Source organism: Copadichromis virginalis, linkage group LG8 (genome assembly GCF_057382275.1).
Source record: "Copadichromis virginalis isolate Kocher_CV1m ecotype Utaka linkage group LG8, C_Virginalis_male_GT1.1, whole genome shotgun sequence".
Taxonomy (NCBI): Eukaryota; Metazoa; Chordata; class Actinopteri; order Cichliformes; family Cichlidae; genus Copadichromis; species Copadichromis virginalis.
In genome coordinates, this window is record NC_140625.1 from 12,498,667 (window position 1) to 12,522,362 (window position 23,696).

The 23,696-nt window shown below is 39.8% G+C and overlaps 1 protein-coding gene across 3 annotated transcripts in view; it reads left to right on the forward strand.

The window, feature by feature from the left end:
- LOC146702826 (myoferlin-like) overlaps positions 1-23,696 on the forward strand; it is a 26,915-nt gene continuing 3,219 nt past the window's right edge. The window contains exons 1-46 of one of the 3 annotated variants that reach the window (XM_085465842.1): positions 1-198; positions 777-832; positions 1,110-1,201; positions 5,098-5,206; positions 5,310-5,403; positions 5,526-5,689; positions 6,039-6,167; positions 6,367-6,429; positions 6,507-6,557; positions 6,647-6,677; positions 7,130-7,245; positions 7,382-7,508; positions 9,202-9,305; positions 9,420-9,488; positions 9,631-9,674; positions 10,307-10,389; positions 10,607-10,645; positions 10,928-11,052; positions 11,161-11,274; positions 11,775-11,952; positions 12,040-12,164; positions 12,321-12,430; positions 13,505-13,697; positions 13,949-14,104; positions 14,213-14,344; positions 14,462-14,625; positions 15,255-15,369; positions 15,546-15,648; positions 15,726-15,868; positions 16,115-16,285; positions 16,505-16,598; positions 16,697-16,774; positions 16,915-17,096; positions 17,447-17,605; positions 17,960-18,058; positions 18,156-18,317; positions 19,012-19,177; positions 19,946-20,022; positions 20,135-20,191; positions 21,885-21,896; positions 22,000-22,098; positions 22,231-22,359; positions 22,486-22,641; positions 22,728-22,819; positions 22,911-23,081; positions 23,184-23,332. In XM_085465842.1, the coding sequence (XP_085321968.1) occupies positions 111-198; positions 777-832; positions 1,110-1,201; positions 5,098-5,206; positions 5,310-5,403; positions 5,526-5,689; positions 6,039-6,167; positions 6,367-6,429; positions 6,507-6,557; positions 6,647-6,677; positions 7,130-7,245; positions 7,382-7,508; positions 9,202-9,305; positions 9,420-9,488; positions 9,631-9,674; positions 10,307-10,389; positions 10,607-10,645; positions 10,928-11,052; positions 11,161-11,274; positions 11,775-11,952; positions 12,040-12,164; positions 12,321-12,430; positions 13,505-13,697; positions 13,949-14,104; positions 14,213-14,344; positions 14,462-14,625; positions 15,255-15,369; positions 15,546-15,648; positions 15,726-15,868; positions 16,115-16,285; positions 16,505-16,598; positions 16,697-16,774; positions 16,915-17,096; positions 17,447-17,605; positions 17,960-18,058; positions 18,156-18,317; positions 19,012-19,177; positions 19,946-20,022; positions 20,135-20,191; positions 21,885-21,896; positions 22,000-22,098; positions 22,231-22,359; positions 22,486-22,641; positions 22,728-22,819; positions 22,911-23,081; positions 23,184-23,332 (5,170 nt within the window). In that variant the 5' untranslated portion in view covers positions 1-110. The remainder of the gene's footprint in view (positions 199-776; positions 833-1,109; positions 1,202-5,097; positions 5,207-5,309; positions 5,404-5,525; positions 5,690-6,038; positions 6,168-6,366; positions 6,430-6,506; positions 6,558-6,646; positions 6,678-7,129; positions 7,246-7,381; positions 7,509-9,201; positions 9,306-9,419; positions 9,489-9,630; positions 9,675-10,306; positions 10,390-10,606; positions 10,646-10,927; positions 11,053-11,160; positions 11,275-11,774; positions 11,953-12,039; positions 12,165-12,320; positions 12,431-13,504; positions 13,698-13,948; positions 14,105-14,212; positions 14,345-14,461; positions 14,626-15,254; positions 15,370-15,545; positions 15,649-15,725; positions 15,869-16,114; positions 16,286-16,504; positions 16,599-16,696; positions 16,775-16,914; positions 17,097-17,446; positions 17,606-17,959; positions 18,059-18,155; positions 18,318-19,011; positions 19,178-19,945; positions 20,023-20,134; positions 20,192-21,884; positions 21,897-21,999; positions 22,099-22,230; positions 22,360-22,485; positions 22,642-22,727; positions 22,820-22,910; positions 23,082-23,183; positions 23,333-23,696) is intronic. The other 2 variants (XM_085465840.1, XM_085465841.1) reach the window with 2 other exon arrangements.

The window sequence follows — 23,696 nt, forward strand, 5'->3', positions numbered from 1 at the left end:
TGCCCTGACAGCTTCTGTGATGGGGCCGTGAGGATGTCGGTCTTGCGTGGACATTTCTTCTTTTAAACTGATTAGTTTAGTTTTCTTTTCATTTAAACTCATTTGGTGTCATGTTGCGGGTTGTAGTAGAGTCGGCTAAGGGTCTACCTAAAAAGACCCTTGGAGTTCCTGATCCAATTACCACTGTGATTTTTAGAGGTAGGTCTCTTTTCTCTACACGTAAAACAGTTTGGGTGTGTTCTTGTCTTCAGTAAAAAGTAAATGTTGCCTAATAATTTGTAATAGTGATTGTTGCAGGGCTTGAAGTTTTTTAGGCATCTAATTTAATATTCTTTCATCTGGTTTGTGGTAGCTGAGGTACAGAGGTGCTGCTGAGCTCATCAGATGAACTGGCCAGATTACAAATGTTAAAAAACAAAAGTGCTTTTTTTTTTTTAATCCAAGAATAATTTAATTTCCTGACGCATAGCTGGGGAGTGACTTGTTTGCATGTGTGTGATACAGTGAAATGAACTCGGGCAAAGAAGTGAACAGACAAGTTTGAGTCTGTACTCAAAGTTGGCTTCAGCCACAGAATTAAAATCATATATGACAGTTCTGCACAAGACAGAGCAGACACAGTACTGACTTACAGTACTGATCCTAGCATTGCTGTTGCTATAAAGGTACCGTGTCATTTGATTTAAAACAATAAGATGTAAGATGTAATAAGATACTTTTCTTAACTTTTCAATAAAAAGGGAGCATTAAGGAAAAAAAATGTGTTCCCCTTTCAGATGACAAGAAGAAAACAAAATCGATTGACAAAGAGTTGAATCCAGTGTGGAATGAGGTAAATCACACAGACAAAGAAACACTCTGCAATACTTCACTCCCTTTTACCTGTTTTTATTATTTTTTAAGATGAATTGCCAGGAATGTAGCAATACTTAATGCAAACTTTCCATACTGCAATTGCAGTCCCACACACCACATGGCTAACATACACACATATATGATTATCTGTAATATATATGTTGTTCCTTGATAAAATGTGCTTATTTAAGACATGACAGCAGTTTAGGTTCTGTATCTGATGGCATGCTTTTCTCACATTTGTTCGCTTGTAGTTGGTTGAATTTGATCTAAAAGGCAAGGCACTGGACTCCAGCTCCTTCATCGATGTGATTGTGAAAGACTATGAAACTATTGGGAAAGATAAGTAAGTACACTGCATGCCTGGAAACTGAGATCCCCTCTCAGCTTTGTGCAACAAGTCATGAAAAGCTTTGCCTCACCTTACTGAATTACAATACAAGCTTAGTATTGTCTGAAACAGGAGCTTGTAAGAATTGAGCCTGTTTAGTCAGGTAGCAGATTAGTCAACACAGGTAGAGGTGTGTGTCCCGTTTTCTTTTATGTTGCTTTTAAGAAACTGATTATTCGCTTACTGCAGAGCCATCATAGCTTGAGCTGTGCATGGGCTACCTGCTATTTGCACATGTCACAGGCTGCTACTACCAGTTGCTTAGAAGCAGGATCAGAACAACATAACAGCATCAACATATTGTGTGTGCGTGTGTGTGTGTGTCAGAACAAGGACACACCAATATAAACAAAAAGAAGTTTGATGTGTTCATAATAACTCAATATTGCAGCTATGTAGTTCGTTTTTTCCAACCCCCTCAGCCTGCTACACCCTTCTTGCCATGCTGAGACTTGCAGAGCTGTGTGGGATGCCTTCTTGTGCAACAATGGATGTCTTTTTTTCCCCCGTCTTTGAGATTTGTGTAGCACAGTGTGATAGAGAACAAAGCAAATTCTCAAAGCTAATGTGGAGTTGTTGTAGTAGATGTAGTGGTATGAGCTATTTTAATACTGTCTGAGTGAGATGTGCTGTAATGCCAAAAAAAGCCTGAACCTGCTCCAAAAATACGCTAAAAGGTTTTCACTTCCAGCTAAAGCCAGAATCCCATATGGGACTGATTCAGGCCAACCACAAGGAATGTTTCCCCAACATCACTAATTATCACGATCAAGGTCTTTTTTATGCTAAGAAAACCGATGATGCTAAAAGTTCTTGTTTTGTATGAAACATGTCAGTCCTGAGATGGATTTCCTGTGGATTTATGCACACATATGTGCTAAACTGAGTAAAAGTTTCCCTTGTGCATGGGACAGTCATAACTGAAGGAGGGGCTTTGCAAATGTGTCTCCATACAGAGTAAAGTTTTCCACTGAGCTGGCCGTCTGACACACTCTCTAAAGAGCTACAGAGTGGAAGCAGAGGAGGATTTGTCCTTCTCAGATAGCTTTGCAGATACTGTTATGGGTATTCCCTGTCGCTGTAGCAACAGGAGGGAGGAAAATACACATTCTTCCTGACTAATTTGATTTTGTGAGGAATCAGAAGATTGTGGGATAAAGTCTCCCAGTGCAAACAGCGATGCAGTCTTTAACATGAAACTGAAGAAAAAAAGAGTCCAAGTATCAACAGCCATCATAGTTCATACCCTGCAGACAATGAATATCTACAGCATATTTCGTTGTAACTGCGACACTGTTTTCCACAGCTTCTGGTTAATAACTTACCTTTGAAGTCCATTTGAAAGCTTGTGGTCTTAACTATCCTCCCTTTACCTGCTTTGCATCCATCCCTGATAGAACTTTTCATTTCCCCTGTTATGCAGTTGAGGCTCAAATAGAGCTGTAGGCTTTTAGAAATCACTGAATGGTTCATGACTCGACAATAAAAAAATTAAAATGTAAGCGTATAAAATTTGACTGTATATTTGAAATGCAGAGATTTCCAGTTTGTCACAGTTTTTGGCTGAGGGAATTCTTTCATATCAAACGCTTAAGTAGTCTCATTTCCTGTTGGTCTGTGCAAATATTTCAAACCACTTTTCACTTGCCGATGAAAGATATTTCTGGGCTTTTAAGCTTTTTAAGTGCAACATGGGTGATTTTCACACTCTTGTCACAAATGTATCTCAGATGAGCCGCAATATTTCAAAGCCGAGCAGTCGTGCAAAGGGAAATGAATGTTGACAGAGGGTGGGTGGCAGACATTCAAGGTTATTTGTACTGTAAGTCACTCATTCCCGTTAACACATAGTTAATTATAGTGATTGAACTGATATAAGTGAGAACGTCATTGTGTCAGAGGCACCCTTGTATATTTGTATTCTTAGAAAAATTTAACATCCTGACAAAGTGGAAAAAAACCCTGAGTTATTACAATAATAACTCAGTATGAGTTCAGATTTTATCCTGCATGTAGGCGAGAGCAATATTTTGAACATGACATCACCAAGCCTCGACAATGGTCACAAAGTCTGCTGGTTGTTATTTGTTTAAATGGGAAGTTGGCACTCCAGGTATAATTTCCCTACTCTGCACTTACACCAGGGCTCTAATGATTTTCCCACTGCTCAGTGAGGACACTAACACAGTTAGTACGGCACTACTTAGTATTTGAATGTTCTAAAAACAGCAGATATGCAAAGTCATGTGCTAAACCATGTCAAACTCTCCGCTGAATGGCCTTCATTTGTCGAGAGATTTTGGTCAGGCTATGCAAGGAAAAGCTCTAACACAGGCTCTTCCTGCTTGGAAACACTATTTGATAGAGCTTTAAATTCTGTTGTGTAATAAAATACACAAAAAGGGCTGGTTTAATATGAGGTTAAATGCCAGTTTCATGAGTCACTGAATGTCTAGGGAGTACCAGTGTTGGTCTCCTTCCTCATGTGGAATAATGACTGGATCTCCTCCCCACAATAAATTCTGTCCAAGTATTTGTACAGTGTCCTAAAGTCATCTCGACAAGTTAAGTTACTGCTCATCGTATCACCATGTCACACTCACTGCTGAGGTTTTTTGAGTACACTATTATAGTTCATGGATAGTAGTATATTTAAATCTCTTTCACACGAGATGTTTAAATGCTGTAGCCTTTGGTGTCAGATGTAGGTCAGCAGCAAGTTTATGTTGCAGGAATTCCTCCGCCAGGAATGCTGCCAAAATAAAATGAGTGTCCACCCAAAGAGAGACAACTTACACGGTGTTCATAACACTCCATTGGGTTAGCTGTATTCCTTTTGGACACAGTAATGTTTTCTCTGTCTATATCAGGAGGAGAAAACATGGGTTTGAAATTCTGGCCTTTTATACATTTAGTTGCAAGTTTTGCAGTTTTAGTAGTTGCTGTCAAATTTCTTGTAATTGTGAAAGAATAAGCAAGATAAACAGGAAACAGTGTAGTTTTTGACTGCGCGCCAAGGCAGACACAGACACAATAAGCAATGAAAGGACAATGCTGGAAATGCTGAGATACACTGTGTGACACTGGTGTTTTGGGCATAGCTCACATAGCTCACAGCTCACATAGTTTCATTTGATTTGTTTTCTTTAAAACATTAAAGGACACGTTAACTGAGGAACACAATTCTGTTTTTCCCAAGGAACATTAATCGGGTTAATAATTACTTGACTTTGGAGATGAAATAATTGGGTAATGCTGTAAGTAATATTACTTTTAGTAGATGTTTGATGCCTTCAAAGACGCATGAGATATATCAGAAAACCTGTTTTATTCGATCATTGCATGATACATATGGCAGTGGTGTTTTGCACATTTTAATACTGTAGAGTTGTATTGTGTTATTCATTTATTATTATTTGGAAGTTTAAACTTTATCACTCCCACTTTTTAAAGGTCTCCCAAATAGGAAGCGTTAATTCATTTCCGTCCTCGGTGCAGAAAGTTGTTGCTGTTTAAAACAGAGGCTGGTAGTATTGAGTGTGTGGTAGCTCATAGTGTTGTGTTTGTGCATCTGAACAAGTATGGTTTGTTAGCTCTGGGTGGTGACCTTCTCCATGGCTTTTTGTGTGAATGTAGACTTCACTGTGCACACATGCAGCTTTTAATTTTTGTGTAATCTGTGTAATCTGATTACTGGTAAATTTGCCGACTAAAATGGTAGCACATGTTTTGCCCGATTCAATCAGGACATTGAAACAGAATGGTCACCCGGCAAAGTCCTCCAAGTTGTGTGTGTGTGTTGTATGTATTGAAAAGTATGCTGTCTGACACTGTTTGTTTTTTTCCAATAGATTCCTCGGGTCTGCTAAAATCTATTTGAAAGACCTCGCTTCAGGTCAAGCGAGATCACTGCCGTGTAAAAATGTTCCCCTGGTCAGTGAAAGTGGACAGAATATTGGAGTAAGTTTTCATCCTTTGATATGAACTCAAAAATATAAGCAAAATATAATTTCATAAAAAATATATATTTAAAATAGAAGACTAGCCAATAATTTCCTTTCAGGCAACAATCAATCTTTTGGTCGGCTATGATGCTCCAGCAAACGCTGTACCAAACCCCAATGATCCTCAGTCAGGAGAAACTACAGTGGATGCTGGTATGTTTATGTAATTTCCAGTAATACTGCACAATAGAGCATGTGTCTACTGAGAGTATTACATTTTTTTAGAGGTTTGTCAGGTATTTGACCTGTGATCGCCCTGTCTTTGTGCTTTTTAGGAGGTGGTGGTGGCGGCGAGGAGGGCAATGGAACTCTTCCAGATGGGAGCCAAAGCGGCCCTGCAGGGACGTCCCCATCCGGTGGTCAGTCGGTTAATCTTCGTCGGGGTGTGGCCAGGGCACAGAGTCGATATCGACTTGCAAATAAACCTCAGGACTTTCAGGTCAGTTTGATTATCAATAAAGATCAATAACTGCAGAAAAAAACTTTGGATGTGCTGGTGAGGATCAGAACACGAGGATCGTGAACTTTAAATTAAGCCCTTCATGAGTGAGATGTTACTAAAATATTTATGTAGTTGGTGGTGTACAAATTTGTACAGTGCATTGATTCTATGTTCATGGGAGAAGATTGTTTATAGACAAGATATATATTCCTCAGACAACAATCTGTGAGGAATATTTTCAGCACCTTGTTAAATCTGTACCACGAAGAATTAAGGCAGGTCTGAAGTCAAAAGGCTTCTTGTGTGGTGTACCTGTAAATTTATCCTCCCTCATTCTGTCTCTCAGATTCGAGTCCGGATCATCGAGGCCCGTCAGTTGCCTGGCAACAACATCAAACCAGTAGTCAAGGTTTACGTTTGTGGGCACACCCACAGGACCAGGATTAAGAGGGGAAACAACCCCTTCTTCGATGAGGTACTGCCATTTATTTGCACAGAGTGACTACACAAAACTCAGATATGGATAAAAATATTTTTCTTATTCTATCAATCTCATTATAACTAATTAAAGTCGAGTCTATCCAAACATGCCACACCAGATTCTACAGTGATGTGAAATGTTTTGCTTTGTTTGAACCTTGTATGATGTTTTTTTCCTTTTTCCTTTTTTGCAGATATTCTTCTACAATGTCCACATGTTACCGTCCGATCTGTTTGATGAGAACATTAGTTTTCGGGTTAGTATTAATAGGAAATGTTGAAGTCCTCTGTTAGCATTTATACCACCTGCTGATGGTTGCACTCTTCTCTGCAGGTGTATAACTCCTGTTCACTGAGGGCTGACAGTCTTATGGGAGAATTCAAGGTACCCGGTCTACTCTCCTCCATACAAAATGCTGAAACATCTAAAATGACAAACAAGTCTGGCTAATCTCATCTTATTCTCTCAAACAGGTGGACGTTGGTTATGTTTATGATGAGCCAGGTAAGCTGGTTCAACCACAGATTTGAGTGTCATTTGCATCCACACAGACGGTACTTTAGTTTATTTTGTGGAGATCATAATGCAGTGGGCTGCTGTCAGTGTCGCATGGTGCATGGTGGAGGAGAAAATCTTAGACAAAGTGACCAGTTTAAAGGTCAAAATCAAGACAAAAAACTAAGACCAATTACAACTTTGTAGGCAAAATGTCAGTATTGTGTTACTGGTGCCAACAAGGGGCCAAAAAGCTTGTGCCAGATTTAGTAACCACTATGTTATTTAATGTCTCCACATCTAAAATGCTGAAAACTAATTTTCTTTTACTTTTTCTGAGATTTTTTCAAAGTTACAAAGTCTGAAGTGCTTTTTAACTTCTCCACACACTCTCCCTGATGGTGCCCTAGTAAAGTCTGTTTATCCTATGTGGTATTTTTATGTGTGTGGTCCTTTTACAGCCCATTGTGTCATGAGGAAGTGGATCCTTTTGAATGACCTAGATGACTCCAGCTCTGGGGCTAAAGGCTACCTGAAAGTCAGCCTCTTTGTTGTCGGGACTGGCGATGATCCTCCGGTATGACCGATGAGCTGCAGCTCTCAGAGGACTTTGACTGCAGCTCTTTGCTTCCTCCTCCACAATGTAAATAGGCTGCTTACACGATTCGCTTTCTCTCATGCATTCTTTCTTTGTTCTGCCTCAAACGCTGCAGGTGGAAAAGAGAGAGTCCAATGATGACCATGATGACATAGAGAGTAATCTGCTGCTTCCAGCGGGCGTGACTCTTAGATGGGCCACGCTGTCACTGAAGGTGTTCAGAGCTGAGGACATTCCCCAGAGTAAGAGCAGATCTAGATCAGCATTCACTCTGCATTTATACCAAACCGACTGGTCATTTAAATCATAATAAAATGAAGTTTAGTTCTCCTTGTTAACCCTATTAAACTGATGTTTTTATTGTCTTAAATAAATTAAGACTGATTCTTTCTTGCACTGTGTTAAAAACGGTTCTTTTGATTCTTAGGGCCAAAAAGACACAGCTCAAAAGTGGTCTTTTACTTTAAAAAATGATCTTTATTTACATATCCCGGGATATGGAGACTGAGCACACACAGAAACGCCTGCTCACATCAGCCAGTCTCAAACAGAAAACAGGAAGCCAGGTTATTTATGTACCTCTCGACGTCACATACGTCACACACAGTTTCATTACCAGTGTTGGTCAAGTTACTTGAAAAAAGTAATCAGTAACTAATTACTGATTACTTCCCCAAAAAAGTAATCCCGTTACTTTACTGATTCCTTATTTTCAAAAGTAATTAATCACTTAGTTACTTAGTTACTTTTTAAAAACACGATTTACAACCTGAATAGGTGATAAAGCGATAGATCTCTCAGCCCAATTCTACTTTTTCTACAATCCATCATACAAAATGTAATCAAATGGAAAAGTCCCTTTTTAAAACTTGTTTTATTAGTTTTAATCTTTTAACTTTATGCATCAAGCAAAAATTTAATTATATGCAACATTCTCTGACTGGAAGAAATTTGTTTAATATTTAAACCTATTTTCTGCACATTCCAGCACATAAAAAGTGTTTACACTCAGTCTTTCAAATAGATGCAAGTAAAACACAGCAGAGAATAAATAAAATCAAAGACTAGCGGTCCTTTTGCTCTATTTTCACCTGTAAAGCAGGAGTGAGGTACGCGGAGGTTTACCCTGGTGCAGGTGTGCCGCAGCGGTCAGTGGAAGAATCCGCGAGTTTCTCTGTGAATTTCCCATTACCTCGTAGCGCACTCGGTGCTTGCTTGGAAGTTTAGGGGTTTTTTTTCGCTGTAAAAAGAAGTTTTCTTCCCACGCACAACGGACACTAATGTTTTTGTCACTTTTTATGGAATCAAACTTAAAGTAAGGTCAGTACTTTCACGCTTTAAACGCTGCACGCTCATACTCTCTCCCGCACTTGATATATGATCCACTGTTGATCTGCAGACAGCTGTTGTCACGAACATCGCACTCGCTTACGTCACTGTCATGAGACATTCTCGCAAAAAAAATCACGGTTTTAGTAACGCAGTAATGCAGCGTTCCTACGGGAAAGTAACGGTAATCTAATTACCGTTTTTGCAATAGTAATCCCTTACTTTACTCGTTACCTGAAAAAAGTAATCAGATTACAGTAACGCGTTACTGCCCATCTCTGTTCATTACACACAACACTTCTTCTATTCAGTTCCTCTTTTCTGTGTCTGATTTTATTGATATGCCTGTGCACTAAAACTTCCTGTGCAGCTTGCAATAACCTCCTCTTTCTAAAGTCTGTTGAGAGGGCAACCTGTCACCCTTCTGTCTGAACTTAGTTTCACTCTGTCTGGAGCTCATATTCTACAAAAACATGCAGTTTCTGGTCAGCCTGTAACCTAGTTTTACACTGAAGTCTGGGTCTCTCTCATATAAACCAATAATAATCAGCATATAAGCATTTAAGATTATATATTTATTACCTAACAACTGTTTTCTTGCTACAGTGGATGATGCATTTGTCCAGAATTTGAAAGAACTTTTTGGAGGAGAAGCAAACAAGAAAAACCTGGTGGATCCCTTTTTGGAGGCTAGCTTTGCTGGCAGAAAGGTTCTCGATTTTCCTCCTTTTTTTTGGGCTATAATGTTAGATTAAGAAAATTAGATTTTTTATTCTTATCCTATAGAGAAAAAAATGCTGATGTGTGTTATTCTGCCTCTCCAGTTGTGCACACAAATCATTGAGACGAATGCCAACCCAGAGTGGAATGAAGTACTGAACCTTCAAGTCAAGGTAGTGCTCCTTAAGATAAAAGCTAAATAGCAGAAAGTAACAGAGAAATTACTGTGTTTAAGCTTTTTGTGTGTGTGTGTGTGTGTGTGTGTGTGTGTGTGTGTGTGTGTGTGTGTGTGTGTGTGTGTGTGTGTGTCTCTAGTTCCCCTCCATGTGTGAGCGTGTCAAACTAACGGTGTTTGATTGGTAAGTTAAATGCAATTACGGTTTAACTGTAATGTTCTGTTCTTCTTCTTTTTTTATATTATTACTAAAGAAAATATGAGGCACTTGCTTTTGGCTGAAACAGTATTGCACAAAGTTTGTGTAGTGTGGTCAGTGTGTGTGTGCACGCAGGTGTGTGCATATCCTTGTCCTAATACTAGCTTTAAGAGAATAATGCTGTGCTAGCCACACCCTTCCCTGAATAACATGCTCGGCTGGCACTGACTCTCGGGTCATCATTGTGTGTTTCTGAGAAAAGCAACTGTCAGATAACTCGGCTCCAGGAAGGCTGGATAGAAAAAAAGTGCCAGAGGAAAAGGTTAGAAAAAAGTCTGTTAGGTGTTGAAAATATACTGAGAGGGCCATAAAGTCCACTGTGAAAAAAATGAAGAAAAAACAGAAAACATCCCAAAACTTCCAACAAAAAGCAATAAAACGTGAGCCATTGTTCAATGTCCTACTTCATAGTGGTAGTGGACAAAGCAGAGCGTAGCACCGCAGATACACTGTGACATTTGCATGTCATTTTACAGTTAATCGCACGAGTGCGGGCTATGTGTCTATGTGTGCATGTTTGTGTGGACTGGGCCTGAAGTTATTATGTGTGACTGCAGGGATCGTTTGACAGGAAATGATGCCATCGGCACCACATACCTGAATCTGGCCAACATAGCCTCCTCTGGTGGAGAGATAGAAGGTAATCATTTATTTATGTCTACTTTATCCCAGAAAACAGGACCAAGACGTAACATTTTAGCTTTAAATTAAAACGTCAGCAGAGAAGTTGATTTTTTCTTCATCTCACATATCTAGATGTTGTTGTATGAGTGTATGAAAAATGCATTATACCAATGTGCCTCATTGTGTTCCCTTCTAAATGGTACTCGACTTGTCCTTTTCTTCTCCTGGAATAGAGGAACATCCAGAATATGGGGCAACGGCGTCTTATGAAGGTTTCTCTTTTTGCTCTGTGTTGCATGGGTCATAGCGCATGACGCTCGTGCTACAATGTTGATTATGTCTAACTTTCTTTGTTCCCTGTTGCCAATATAACTGTGCGTTGCTCTGTTTTCATATTGAATGTTTTGCTGTCACAGTCTCTGCACCTGCTTGCCCCACCATTCACTGCCTCCAGCCTAGTCACCTAGTAACACCTAGTGGCATCAAACCTTTCGCTTTAGCTTGACTTTGCTTCACTATATCAGCTTGACTGTTTTGCCATTTTCTCTCTCCAGGTAACTCAGGGGAGTCTGAGGTGGGCTTCCTGCCTGCGTTTGGGCCCTGTTATATCAACTTGTATGGCAGCCCCAGAGAGTTCACTGGCTTCCCAGACCCCTATGAGGATCTCAATTTTGGCAAGGTAGTGGAGAAGACACGATAACTGCTATCTTATGAATTTCTCTTTCATGCTTTTTCTTCAATCGCCTTTGTTGGGTTTTTAAGATTTCATTATGTTGTCCTTGTAAAGGGAGAAGGCGTGGCGTACAGAGGCAGGATTCTGGTCGAGCTGTCCACTAAGCTAGAGGGGAAAGCAGACAAAGCAGTAGACAAAATCCACAGTGATGACGTCCTGGTGGTACAGGTATTGGCTGTCGTGTGGCTGGTTTCAATTTTCACTTTTCCTGTTACTTTTTTCATAGGTCAAAACCATAGACTGTATATAAAAGATGGATGCATATTTGGATATCACCCTTATATGAGTGACTTGTCAATCTTGGCTTAAGGCGTACCCTGCTTTATCTTCCATGTTATTCTGAATGAGCCCATAAGTTAGAAAATAAACAACAAGATTATAAGCTAGTTATTGAAATCATAAGATCTTTAGAAAAAAGTTTAATGAGCCAATGAATCGTGTGGAAGGCTGACTAATTTGGTCAGAGACTTCTCATGGACATAGAATTGGGTTTCTTTTTGGAACCAATAGTCACCCCCTGCTTTCCATTAGGAAGAATGCATTTTTAAGGCACCTTTAGCGCTGGGTTCAGTTTTTAAGACCAGAAGCTATGGCCATCTTTTATATACAGCCTATAGTCAACAACTTTCTACCTCTCTTTCTCTGTTCTGCGTCTCCTCCTTAATCAGAAATACCAGAGGAGGAGAAAATACTGCCTCTGTGCAGTCTTCCACAGCGCCTCAATGATTCAGGAACCTGGAGAACCAATCCAGTTTGAGGTCAGCATCGGTAATTATGGCAACAAACTGGACACCACCTGCAAACCGCTGGCCTCCACCACACAATATAGTTGTGCTATATTTGATGGTGAGTGGTGAAATCTGCACTGAATACATGATGTTCTCAAGCACTGAATGACCACATGATTTTTAATGGCATGTAATGTTTCTCCAGGTAATCATTATTACTACCTGCCCTGGGCAAACACTAAGCCAGTGGTTGTGGTTACCTCATACTGGGAGGACATCAGCCACCGTCTGGACTCCGTCAACATCATCCTCTACATTACTCACCACTTGGTAATACTGCAATGAATGCTTTCAGTTGAGTTTAGGATTCATGGCCTGTACAGAGCCTGCTTTGAAACGGCTCTGCTAATGTTTGACATGTGTTTGTAACTCCGTGAGGAGGGAGCATAATCCAACATAATCCTCACCACTGTTTTGTTGTTGCAGCAATCAAACTTGGAGGAATTTAAAACGGCAATCTTGGCAAAAGTCTCAGACAACCAGCTAGCTGAGGTGTGGCTGAAGTTACTCAATCAGCTGATTGAAGACCTAGAAAGGTAAACGGAGCACGTTGTGAGAAATACAAATAAATGAAGCACAAGTACATCCTGGTGATTCACGGGATGGATCCCTTGAATAGAAATAAATAAATAAATAAATAAATATATATATATATATATATATATATATATATATATATATATATATATATATATATATATATATATATATATATATATATATATATATAACACCCAGCACGCCCATGCGGGCGGTTTATCCTTCAAGCTCGGGTCCTCTACCAGAGGCCTGGGAGCTTGAGGGTCCTGCGCAGTATCTTAGCTGTTCCCAGGACTGCGCTCTTCTGGACAGAGATCTCCGATGTTGTTCCCGGGATCTGCTGGAGCCACTGGCCTAGCTTGGGAGTCACCGCACCTAGTGCTCCGATTACCACAGGGACCACCGTTACCTTCACCCTCCCTATATATATATATATATATATATATATATGTATAAAATCCATTTATCAAAGGACCTGTGACTTATCTCACCTGTTTTGAATTGCATTTTTTAGTTCAAGTCTTATTTATCCTCTACTATAGCCACTCTTAGATATGTGGTAGTACTGGTCATAAGACATAAGCATGGAGGGTTGTTCAAAAAAATTGTAACATTTTATGGATACATACACTTGAAAAGTTTCCCTTTAGACTCACTAGCTTAGATTAATTTGTGAATGAATTCTCTGTGTCATATCTCTAATGTGTAGCAACTGTTTAGAGATCATGGTCCTTTTTTAACTCTAGAGTGACCTACTGCCTAAGAAACATGCAGCGTATAATGACTACTCGGCCTGATTCCTACATGAAGTACACAAACTATTGAGAGTACATGATTTATATATTAGGTAAAAATGGGGGGGAAAAGGATTTTACATAAAACACTGTCTTAATTTGACAGCAATTCATAACAGTTGAGATATGCCACATATTTGCTTGAGAGGATTTTGAGTATATAAGATGATAGTAGGCTGAGAAAGAACCGGCTTCAGTTATGAAGAGTTAACTGCTTAATTATTTAACTTTTTTGGCCGCGCTGAAATGAGTAAGATTGTGTCTGCTTTCCTTGAGTTTCCCAACACCTGAGCTCGAGGGCCACTCCAACCTGACAACTCTGGACATCCAAATCAAGAAGCTGCGAGACAGGGCTTTGACCAGCATCAAAGATGGAGCCAGACGCATGAGAGAGGAGGCCGGAGAGATCCGTGACACTTTGTCCGATTTGGAGTCCTGGGTAGAAAAGCTCAAAACGCTGGCTGAAGAGGTATAAACACAGCAAAAATGCTTCTTTGATTTAAAAAAAAATTGCATTAGTAGGAAAAATAGTATTTGTAGGAATCTGTACAGCATTGATTATATACACTGTGTCATGCAAAAGCCTCGTGATGCAGTAACATGTCAAAAGAATGCAAGACATTCATCCTAATTATTGGACAAATCTGTGTGCTAAGGCATGATACACAGTCTTTCCATAAGCACTGCATAAGTTCACATGGTTTTTCTAACTGTGTCCAGCCCCAGATCAGCATGCCTGATGTGATCATCTGGATGCTACGGGGTGAGAAAAGAGTGGCCTGCAGTCGCATCCCAGCTCATCAGATCCTCTACTCTACATTCAGTGAGCAGGCCTGTGGGCAGCATTGCGGCAAGACACAGACTGTGTATTTACAGGTACACATGAACTGTCAAAAACAGACAAAATAAATAAATAAAAGAAATGTTTGAATGTTATGTAGTAATCAGCTGCTTTTCTATGCTTTTTATTCTCCATCTCCACAGTACCCCATGGACAAGAACAAGGGCTTAAAGGTGCCAGTTCAGATTAGAGTTAACATGTGGCTGGGTCTGTCTGCACATGAGAAAAAGTTCAGCTCATACTCCGAGGGAAGCTTCAGTGTGTTTGCCGAACTGGTATGTTTCTCCCACACATACCTGGGATTCACACACAAGTATTACATTGTAATACATGTGTCTTATTACAAGTGTTCTCAGCTCCTAAAACCAAGCCCGTCTTCCTGTGTATTACAGTACGAAAATCAGGCTCAGGTGTTCGGGAAGTGGGGGACTACGGGACTGGTGGGGCGCCATAAGTTTTCTGATGTAACCGGCAAACTAAAGCTAAAAAAGGAGTACTTCATTCCACCCAGAGGATGGGAGTGGGAGTCTGAGTGGTTCATTGATCCAGAGAAAGCGTGAGTGTAATTGGAATTGGTCATCTAAGCAGGATTTGTTTGATGTTTTCACCACTACCTTACCTTGGTAAACACTGAGTGGTGCAGTGTGAAGGAAATAAGCCACATGGACTCTCTCATGTTTACATTCTCCTCATGCCACAGAGCAGTCAATTAATGGAAATGTATCAAACTGACGGAAGTCATTCACGTAATCTTTTTAACCTATCTGTAAACTCAGAGGCGAACTCATTCTGCACTCCAAGTGTTACCAGCCGATTTTTGCCTCTCACTGTATACCCAAACTTCTAGCTGTCAAAAAAAGCAGAGTAAAGTGGAAAAACAGAACTCCCAAACATTGTTTGATGGAGGGTGTCAGACGTGAGTCTAACAGTAATAATATGGAGCACATACTTTCAGTAAGATGAGCACAGGGTTTGTTAGGCTAACTTATCGGTTAGGAAACTCCCAACATGTAAACACTGCTTGACAAACTATGTAAACGCTTCCTTGTGTTTCACACCACACGCACACACGCTACAGTGCACTGATGTTGCCGCGTGTTTTGTGTTTTTGATACTGACGTTTGCAACGGTAGATATTCTCATTGTTGAATTCTCTTTTCATATTTAGTCTTATTTCATATTCAGTCTGCTAACAGAAGCTGATGCAGGACACACTGAATTCATGGATGAGGTTTTCCAGAATGAGACCCGCTTCCCAGGTGGAGACTGGAAGGCTGCTTCTGAACCCTTCACTGATGTGGTGAGAACACAGTTTTCTTTTCTTCTTGATAAACAAATATCGAGGCATTAATGTAACCATACATGTTAACTGCTGACTCACCCAAATGCCTGGAATAGATAATAATCCCACACTCTTAATATAGATACATTTATAAGCATATATATACCACTAAGTGACTCTTTTTGGTTGTGCAGAATGGAGAGAAAAGTCGCAACCCTACAGAGTTTGATTGTCCCCCAGGTTGGAACTGGGAGGATGAGTGGACTGTGGATATCAACAGAGCTGTGGATGATCAAGGTGCAGACACTCACCTCACAGCATAATTAAAAAAAAAATTTAAACCATATAACTAAGGACATTTTTGGTGTTTAAAGGCTGGGAATATGGAGTCACCATTCCTCCAGATGACAAGCCTCGGTCCTGGGTTCCTGCAGAGAAGATGTACCACATTCACCGCAGAAGAAGGCTGATTCGACCCCGCAAGAGGAGTAAAGTCCCCGGAGGAACAGCTGTGGAGGTCAGCACTGCACAGTAGGGCAGGACTATGTACTGCTTTGCCATTTCTTTTATAATTGATTCTAATTTTGTAAAATACAGTTGCAACTTCCATGCGTATTGACACATACATGAGATAATTTGCCAGGGCTGTGGCTGTGTTTGACTTGGTGGCCTGCCTGAACTAATGCTATGCTCAATTTAGTTCTTAGATCCAGGTAGAACAAATGTTTCTACCTGTTAACTACAAGTCCCTTTTTGCACACAGAGACGGGATCAAGGCAACCCTGAGGGCTGGGAATTCTCTTCTCTGATTGGCTGGAAATTCCACAGAAATGAGAGGTCATCAGATACGTTTCGGCGAAGGCGCTGGAGGAGAAAAATGGCACCGGAAAGTCGCCTCGGAGCAGCTGCCATCTTCCAGCTGGAGGGAGCATTGGTGAGAATGAGAAAATGGCATAGTAGTAATAGAGCGAGAATAAGCCAGAGAGGATGGGATGTTATACAAAGCTGGAAGTCAACCTGATCTTGCTGAGTCACCAAATATTTGCTTATGAATTAACCCCATCTACAGAGCTGTCATGTGTGTGTGTGTTTTCTTTGTTCCTGGGAGCGTGTGAAATATGAATGTGTAATAACTCTCTGGTTTTCTTGGCAGGGTATTGACACAGAGGAGAACGAGAAAGATTCCAAGGGTGACGCTACCAAGCTATTTGGTGCCAACACGCCTACTGTGTCCTGCTCCTTTGACAGTGAGTGATGCACATACAAGTGAACATATGAATGCATTTCGCATTTGCATAGAAGGATTTTTGACTGTCCGCTTCATTCATGTTGTGTTCCTCTTTAGGGTCATATATGTACCATCTCCGTGTCTACGTCCATCAGGCACGCAACATGACCTCCATGGACAAAGATAGTTTCTCTGGTAAGATTAAATTAAGAATGAAATTTAATGCATATAAAACCTAAGACTTCGAGTGGATTTAGATTTGAACTTAAATAAGTATCACTGCAAAAGCCCTTTGTTAAATAAAATGGTAAAACTACTTTTTTTTTCCACCACAGATCCATATGCACATGTCTCCTTCCTGCATGTCAGTAAGACAACAGAGAAGCTAAGAGCAACTCTGAACCCAACCTGGGACCAGACTCTGATTTTTAATGATGTAGAGATTTACGGAGACCCCCAGAAGATTGCTTACCGCCCTCCCAATGTTGTCCTGGAGTTCTACGATAGTGACCAAGTGGTACGCTGAGGGATATAGAGCGTATATAGAGAAGTCTTCTGCACAATGAATCTGTTTGTTCAGTGCTTACAGTGTTGTAAGATCCCTGATTGATGATTTTGTGCAGATACTTACAGTAAAACTGTATTTTGAAATCACACTGAAGTTGACTTCAGTGAAACTTTTTACTTTTCCAGCTTAAATTATAAGAAAAAACATTTGACATCTTCCTTTACACAGTTTTAATTGTCTTTAAAGCAATATACATCATTCATCTGTTACTCTTACAACATCCTCTGTAAAACTCATGTTTATTTAATTATGCACACATATCAGAATATGCATGGTAATCTTGGAAGTTTCTGTTTCAGGGGAAGGACGAAATGCTGGGCCGCAGTATTTGCACCCCAATAGTAAAACTGAATTCTGCTATGGATCAGACACCAAAACTGTTGTGGCATCCCATCATCCAGAAGGGGAAGGTGGCCGGGGAGGCTCTTGTGGCTGCTGAACTCATTCTTAAAAACAAGGTTTGAAAAGAAAGTAGTGGACAATAGTCTGTTTTATAGCATTGTTTAAAAATTGTTCTCTGGGCCTTCAGGTCTGTGAGACGTCCTCAAAACTGTGTTACCTCCGTCGCACGCAGTCTGTCATACATACATACTGAGTAATAAATCCTTAACTTAAACAATGTTTTCATCTTTTCGTCTCCTTTTATCATGTCCATGTAGTTTTGGTGATTACTGTTGACATTTCTTATATGAAATGTAAGGTGTAATGTTGTTTTCGTCATTCCTTTATAACTCCCATGGAACCAAGTGTAATCTTGTAGGAAAAATAACAAGAAAAAAAATAAAGCCTAATGAATGCCTCTGTCTCTGTAGTCAGGAGACTCAGATCTTCCACTAGTTCCCCCAAAGAGAGAGAACATCTACATGGTACCTCAGGGCATTCGGCCTGTGGTGCAGCTGACTGCTGTGGAGGTAAAATACAGCCTTATATATAACTTTCCCTTCTAAAGTGATGGACACGCATGGAATTTGACCTCATTAAAACTCCCCAATCTATAATTGATTTCAGATTCTTGCATGGGGCCTGAGGAAAATGAAGCCATACCAACTGGCAGCAATATCGTCACCCAGCCTCGTGGTGGAATGTGGGGGGCAGAGGGTAGAGTCGGCCGTCATCAAGAACATGAAGAAGAATCCAAACTTCCCGAGCTCTGTCCTCTTCATCAAAGTGGTAATGGCAGTACTACACAAGCTCTATGTTATGCATAAGAATTAGGAAAATAAGTGTCTGAAAGAAAGAATAATTTAACTAAATTAACTTTTAATTTTGAAACTTTTTTCGATTCATTTCAGTTTAGTTTTGTTTATATAGCCCAAAAGCACAACAGTTTCTTCAAAACACTTTATATTTTAATGTAAAGACCCTACAATAAAATAGAAAAAACAGAGAAAACCCCAACGATAAGAAGACCCGCTATTAGTAAGCACTTTTCCAACCGTGAGAGGGAAAACTCCCTTTTAACAGGAAGAAACCTGGGGCAGAACCAGGCACATCTGCTATTACCGTATGTGTCGTGGGTGAGGTGAGGAAGACAAAACAAAGACATACTATGGCAGAGAGCCAGAGATTAAAAGTAAATAATGATTAAATGCAGAGTTGTGTATAAACACTCAGTGAGTGAAGAAGAAAACCAGTGCATCATGGGTAGCCCGTAGCAGCCTAGACCTCTTGCAGTGTAACTAAGGGAGGTCACCCGATCAAGCACCAACTATACGCTTTGTCAAAAAAAGGAAACTTTACTCTTGCTCTGAAAAAGTCTAAAAAAACACCAACACCCGAATCATTCAACTTAATATTCAATTATTATTTATTATTGATTTAAACCCTGATTATTTATTCCATTTCCTCATTACTCTCCATCCAGCTTCTTCCGAAGGAAGAGATGTACACGCCTCCAATTGTGCTGAAGGTAATAGACCACCGTCCATTTGGCAGGAAGCCCGTGGTAGGCCAGTGCACTATCAGTTCTTTGGAGCAGTTCAGATGTGATCCATATGTCATCACCGCCGAAGGAGCAATGTCATCTAAAAGTAAGAGCAGATCATAGACTGCAGCAACCTGCAATGAACGTCATGTTGAAAAACTAGCAGTTAACTTTTGCTTTGCGACCAGAGGAATTGGTCCCTACGGCCATTAGAAGGAATTTAAGTTTAAGGCACTTAAGCTGGGACACTGTGCAACCATGTAATAGAAAAATAATGTGATGATTTCAAAATCTCATCACAACAGAAAATAGAAAACTTATCAAGTGTTTATCAGAAAAAAAATTACTTTTGATGGCAGCAACTTTCTGCAGCTATAACAACAGCATGGATTCCTAGGAGAAGAATCTGGGGTCTGGATGTGGCCTGCCTGCAGTCCAGACGTTAAAAACATTTGACACATCATGAAATGAAAAATTCCACACAGAAGATTGAGAACTGTTGATCAACTAGAATCTAACATCAGACAAGAGTGGGACCACATTCCCCTCCCAAAAGTTCAGCAACTGGTCTCCTTAGTTCCCAGATGTTTACAATCTGTTTGTTAAAAGAAGATGGGATGCTATACAGTGGTGAACAGTGCTGCCACCAAATTCAAAAGGAACTAATTTTCTTTCTTAAATTATACCATTTGATATGTTTTATTGGGCTTATGAGATTTCTGAATCTTTATTTATCCTTTTTTATTCCCGGCATCCCATCTTTTTTGAATTAGGGTTGTTTATACAGCCTGTAGTATGTTAATAGAGAAACGCTAGGTACAAACTCTGATACAGTTTATGCACAGAGATAAAAGTAACTGCTCAATGTTAACAGTGGCTCTGATGATGGCGTCGCCTCACAAACATGTCTCTATCACCATGGAGGAGACAAGGCCACTGCTAGAAGCTCAGGTACGCCCCACCACCTTTCCTAACACTCAGACGTTTCCTCTGTTCACCTAAGAGCAGAATTTGACTATCAAGTCAAATCTGACAAACTTACTCTGATTACTCTGGCTTACAGTTTATGTACAGCATGTCAGCTGCTGTCGACAAAATGGCATCCCCTACCTCCCATTTTGTATGTATGGTTACTTATTATGGCTTTCTAATTCATAAGGCGGGGCTCCAATGATGCTGAATGGCTGACAATCACAGAGCTAAAGAAAGCTGAACAAAAATCCTATCACAAAGCCATGAATCTACAGGGGAGTTGCCACAGTAACTGCAGTCTTATCTGGCATATTTTATTGAGCACATTGTTATTGTAGCATCGATTGTAGCATAGATGTTCAGGCATCTAAACTTAGAAGCTAGTGCTGCTACTGAAACCTCAAAAAGAACATGCCTACAAGTTTCCTACTTAAAGAAAGTTTGATACTTTGGGAAATACCCTTATTTTTCCTATATTTTCCTGCATGGAGTTTAAAAATGAAACTGCTCTAAATGCTAAATGTGATGCTACTGCTAGTACTCAAGTTCAGACTCAAATTAGGTAGAAAAAGCTAGTCTGGGATTGTCCGTGGGTACAGTCTAAGTGCTATTATTAATTCATTCAACAGTTCAAACAGTAGCCAGTATTAAATCTGTAAAAAAATACTACTAACAACAGCAGTCTTTATGCAGAGATAACTGGGTGGTGGCAGTAGACTCAAATTTAGCACATAGATGTGTGTGGAATCATAATGATTGTTTGCATCTAAATCGTGTGACTCAAGAAAATAAAGGTACAGTATTGTGCAAAAGCCACCTCTCATTCATATATGAGGCTGTTGCTGATTCAGTGCTTTCCACATGCTATTTTATATGGGAGCAAAATCAGAAGCTATATTTCTGCATTTATAATTCCATCAGTTTTGACAGGATGCTCAACCTGACTGGCTTAAATGCAGCTCCAAACCATGTTTTACAGATGGCTGTAGACAGCCACTGTTGTACCTCTCTCTTGTTTGTGGTGACAAAGATTTGAACCAAATGTTTTCTCCCTGTTTCCCTTCCTTAAGAATGGCTTCTTGACAGCCATCCTTACATCGAGACCATTTCTAATGAGGCTTCGGATACTAGAAGAGGCATTGCACCTAGTTTTGTTTTGTATTCCACTCGTCCAGTGTCCTTAAATTTCTTTAAGGACACAGCGCAGACAATTATCCTTGGAAGTAAAATATGCAGAAATGAGGGGTGGCTCAAGACATTTAGACAATACTGTATTTCCCAAAATGTCTTTTTTTTAGTTGACCAATAAATAAATTGTTGTTCTGACCACAAAAGAAACTTAGTGAAAAATGAAATCTATGAATGACGTGAAAATTTAGTCCTTTGATTTATTTAAAAACAGATGTCAGTCACCACCAGAGCCACGCTACCTGCTATTAACACCCTTTTCACAGCAGACATTTTAAACTGGCATAGCATGAAGGGCATATATGAAAAATAAAATCAATATTGATTCAGTAAGTTAACACAAGATATTAAAACAGCAATGTCGAATATTAAGGTATACACTAAATGAAATGAATCATTTAGATCTCAGTTTGATATGTCAAAATGTCTGCTGTGTTAAAAGCTCATTGTTGTTGCTACACCCTTTCACAGAATCACTGTCAGTCATCAAACTGTGGCTGAAAGCACTTTATCAACTTCTTTGCATTTCGATTTTCTGCTATCTTTTCAGTTTTGCTCCATTTAATGTTTGTCTTCTTACTTTTTTTGTTACTGTTATAAATATTTTTGACTTGTTTTTATTTTTGTTTTTGGTGCATCTTCAATCGCCAAAGGTTGCTGAGAAGGTAAGACTTATTAGTAGTTGATGAAATAAGATTTAATAGCAGACAAATCAACTTCTTTTCCCAAATGCAGTGAGATTAAAATGCAGGACAATTCCATCTTTAGGAAAAAGAGACAGTTGATTGGTGGAGTAAATTCTACGTCTCGCTAGGAGACCAGGAGAAATGTGGTCCTTACCTCAAGAAAGGATACGATACCCTCAAAGTAAGCCAGCTCCATTTCCTCACACAACACTCATAAACTAATCATTCATCTTGGTCTATGTATTTCAAATAGTACGTACGCTCCTCTTTGGTTGTTACAGACAACTTGAATGTGAGTGTTGTTCATTTTCAGATCTATGACTGCGAACTGGAAGATGTCCCAGAATTCAAAGGGCTTACTGATTTCTGCGACACCTTCAAACTCCAGCAAGGCAAGAACGACAATGGCGATGATGATCCCACTGTGGTTGGAGAGTTTAAGGTTGTCTAACATCATTTAGAACAATAATATTTGGAGATAGAGAAAAACGTTAATTAACTACAACGGGGGGACTACAGTGAACTTGATTTCTTTGTTTGAGTGTGGGGTTTACTCTTGTACCTGCAGGGTTCGTTCAAAGTGTACCCCTTGCCAGATGACCCAGGTGTAGCTCCTCCACCGCGTCAGTTCAGAGAACTCCCAGATAGCGGACCTCAGGAGTGTCTGGTTAGGATTTATGTGGTTCGGGGCATGGACCTCCAGCCCAAAGACAATAATGGCAGTGTGAGTGTTAATCTGCATTACCTACAGTAATACAAATCTTGTCAAACATAGTACGGTCAGTATCGTTTCTTGTCTTTTCTGCTCAGTGCGATCCATACATAAAGATATCACTGGGAAAAAACACGATCGATGACAGAGACCACTACCTACCCAACACCCTCAACCCTGTGTTTGGAAGGTAAACCTTATGTGTCAATGGATTCAAACAGGTATAAATAGAAAATTTATTACATCTTAAGATTTCTATAACTGTCCTTTTTGTTGTTTAGGATGTTTGAGATGACGTGTTTCCTGCCCCAGGACAAGGACCTGAAGATCTCTGTTTATGACTATGATCTGCTTACTCGTGACGAGAAGGTCGGCGAGACAGTGATCGACCTGGAGAACCGCTTCCTGTCTCGATATAATTCATACTGCGGCTTGCCTCAAAGCTACTGCATGTAAGGAAGCAGATGTGCCTGAGTGGGAAACCTTTTAATATTTTTTGGAAAACATGGAGTCAGAGCTGAGGAAATATTAATTCCAACTGTCCTGTCATCTAGTTCTGGCATCAACCAGTGGCGGGACCAGCTGAAGCCATCTCAGATTCTTGAGAATCTGGCTCGTCTTAAAGGACTTTCCAAGCCCAGGACGGAAGATAATGGAAATTCATTCACCTTCAATGGAAAAGAATACACACTGGCTCAGTTTGGTAAGGGGTTAGAAGTATAATAGTATAAATGAGTGATTTAGATGTTTTGTGTTGAAAAATGAGCAACAATTAAGCCCTATTATGCCCGTCTACATGCCCTCATTGTTTGGCAAAGATTAACAGTACGTTTTGTCTTTAGCACATTTCACATTGCTACATATTGTTATAGTTTAATTCCCTAAAACATCTAATACTAGATGTTTTATTAATTAAACAAAATTTATTTGAATGCAGCTAAAACAGCAGAATTGTTTTGAAATTCAGATGTGTCTCCAACTTTCAGATTTCAAGAAGATGAATCAGTTCATTTGAATCTCTTACTGTTTAAATGATAAATGACTGATCATCATACAGCACATTAGTA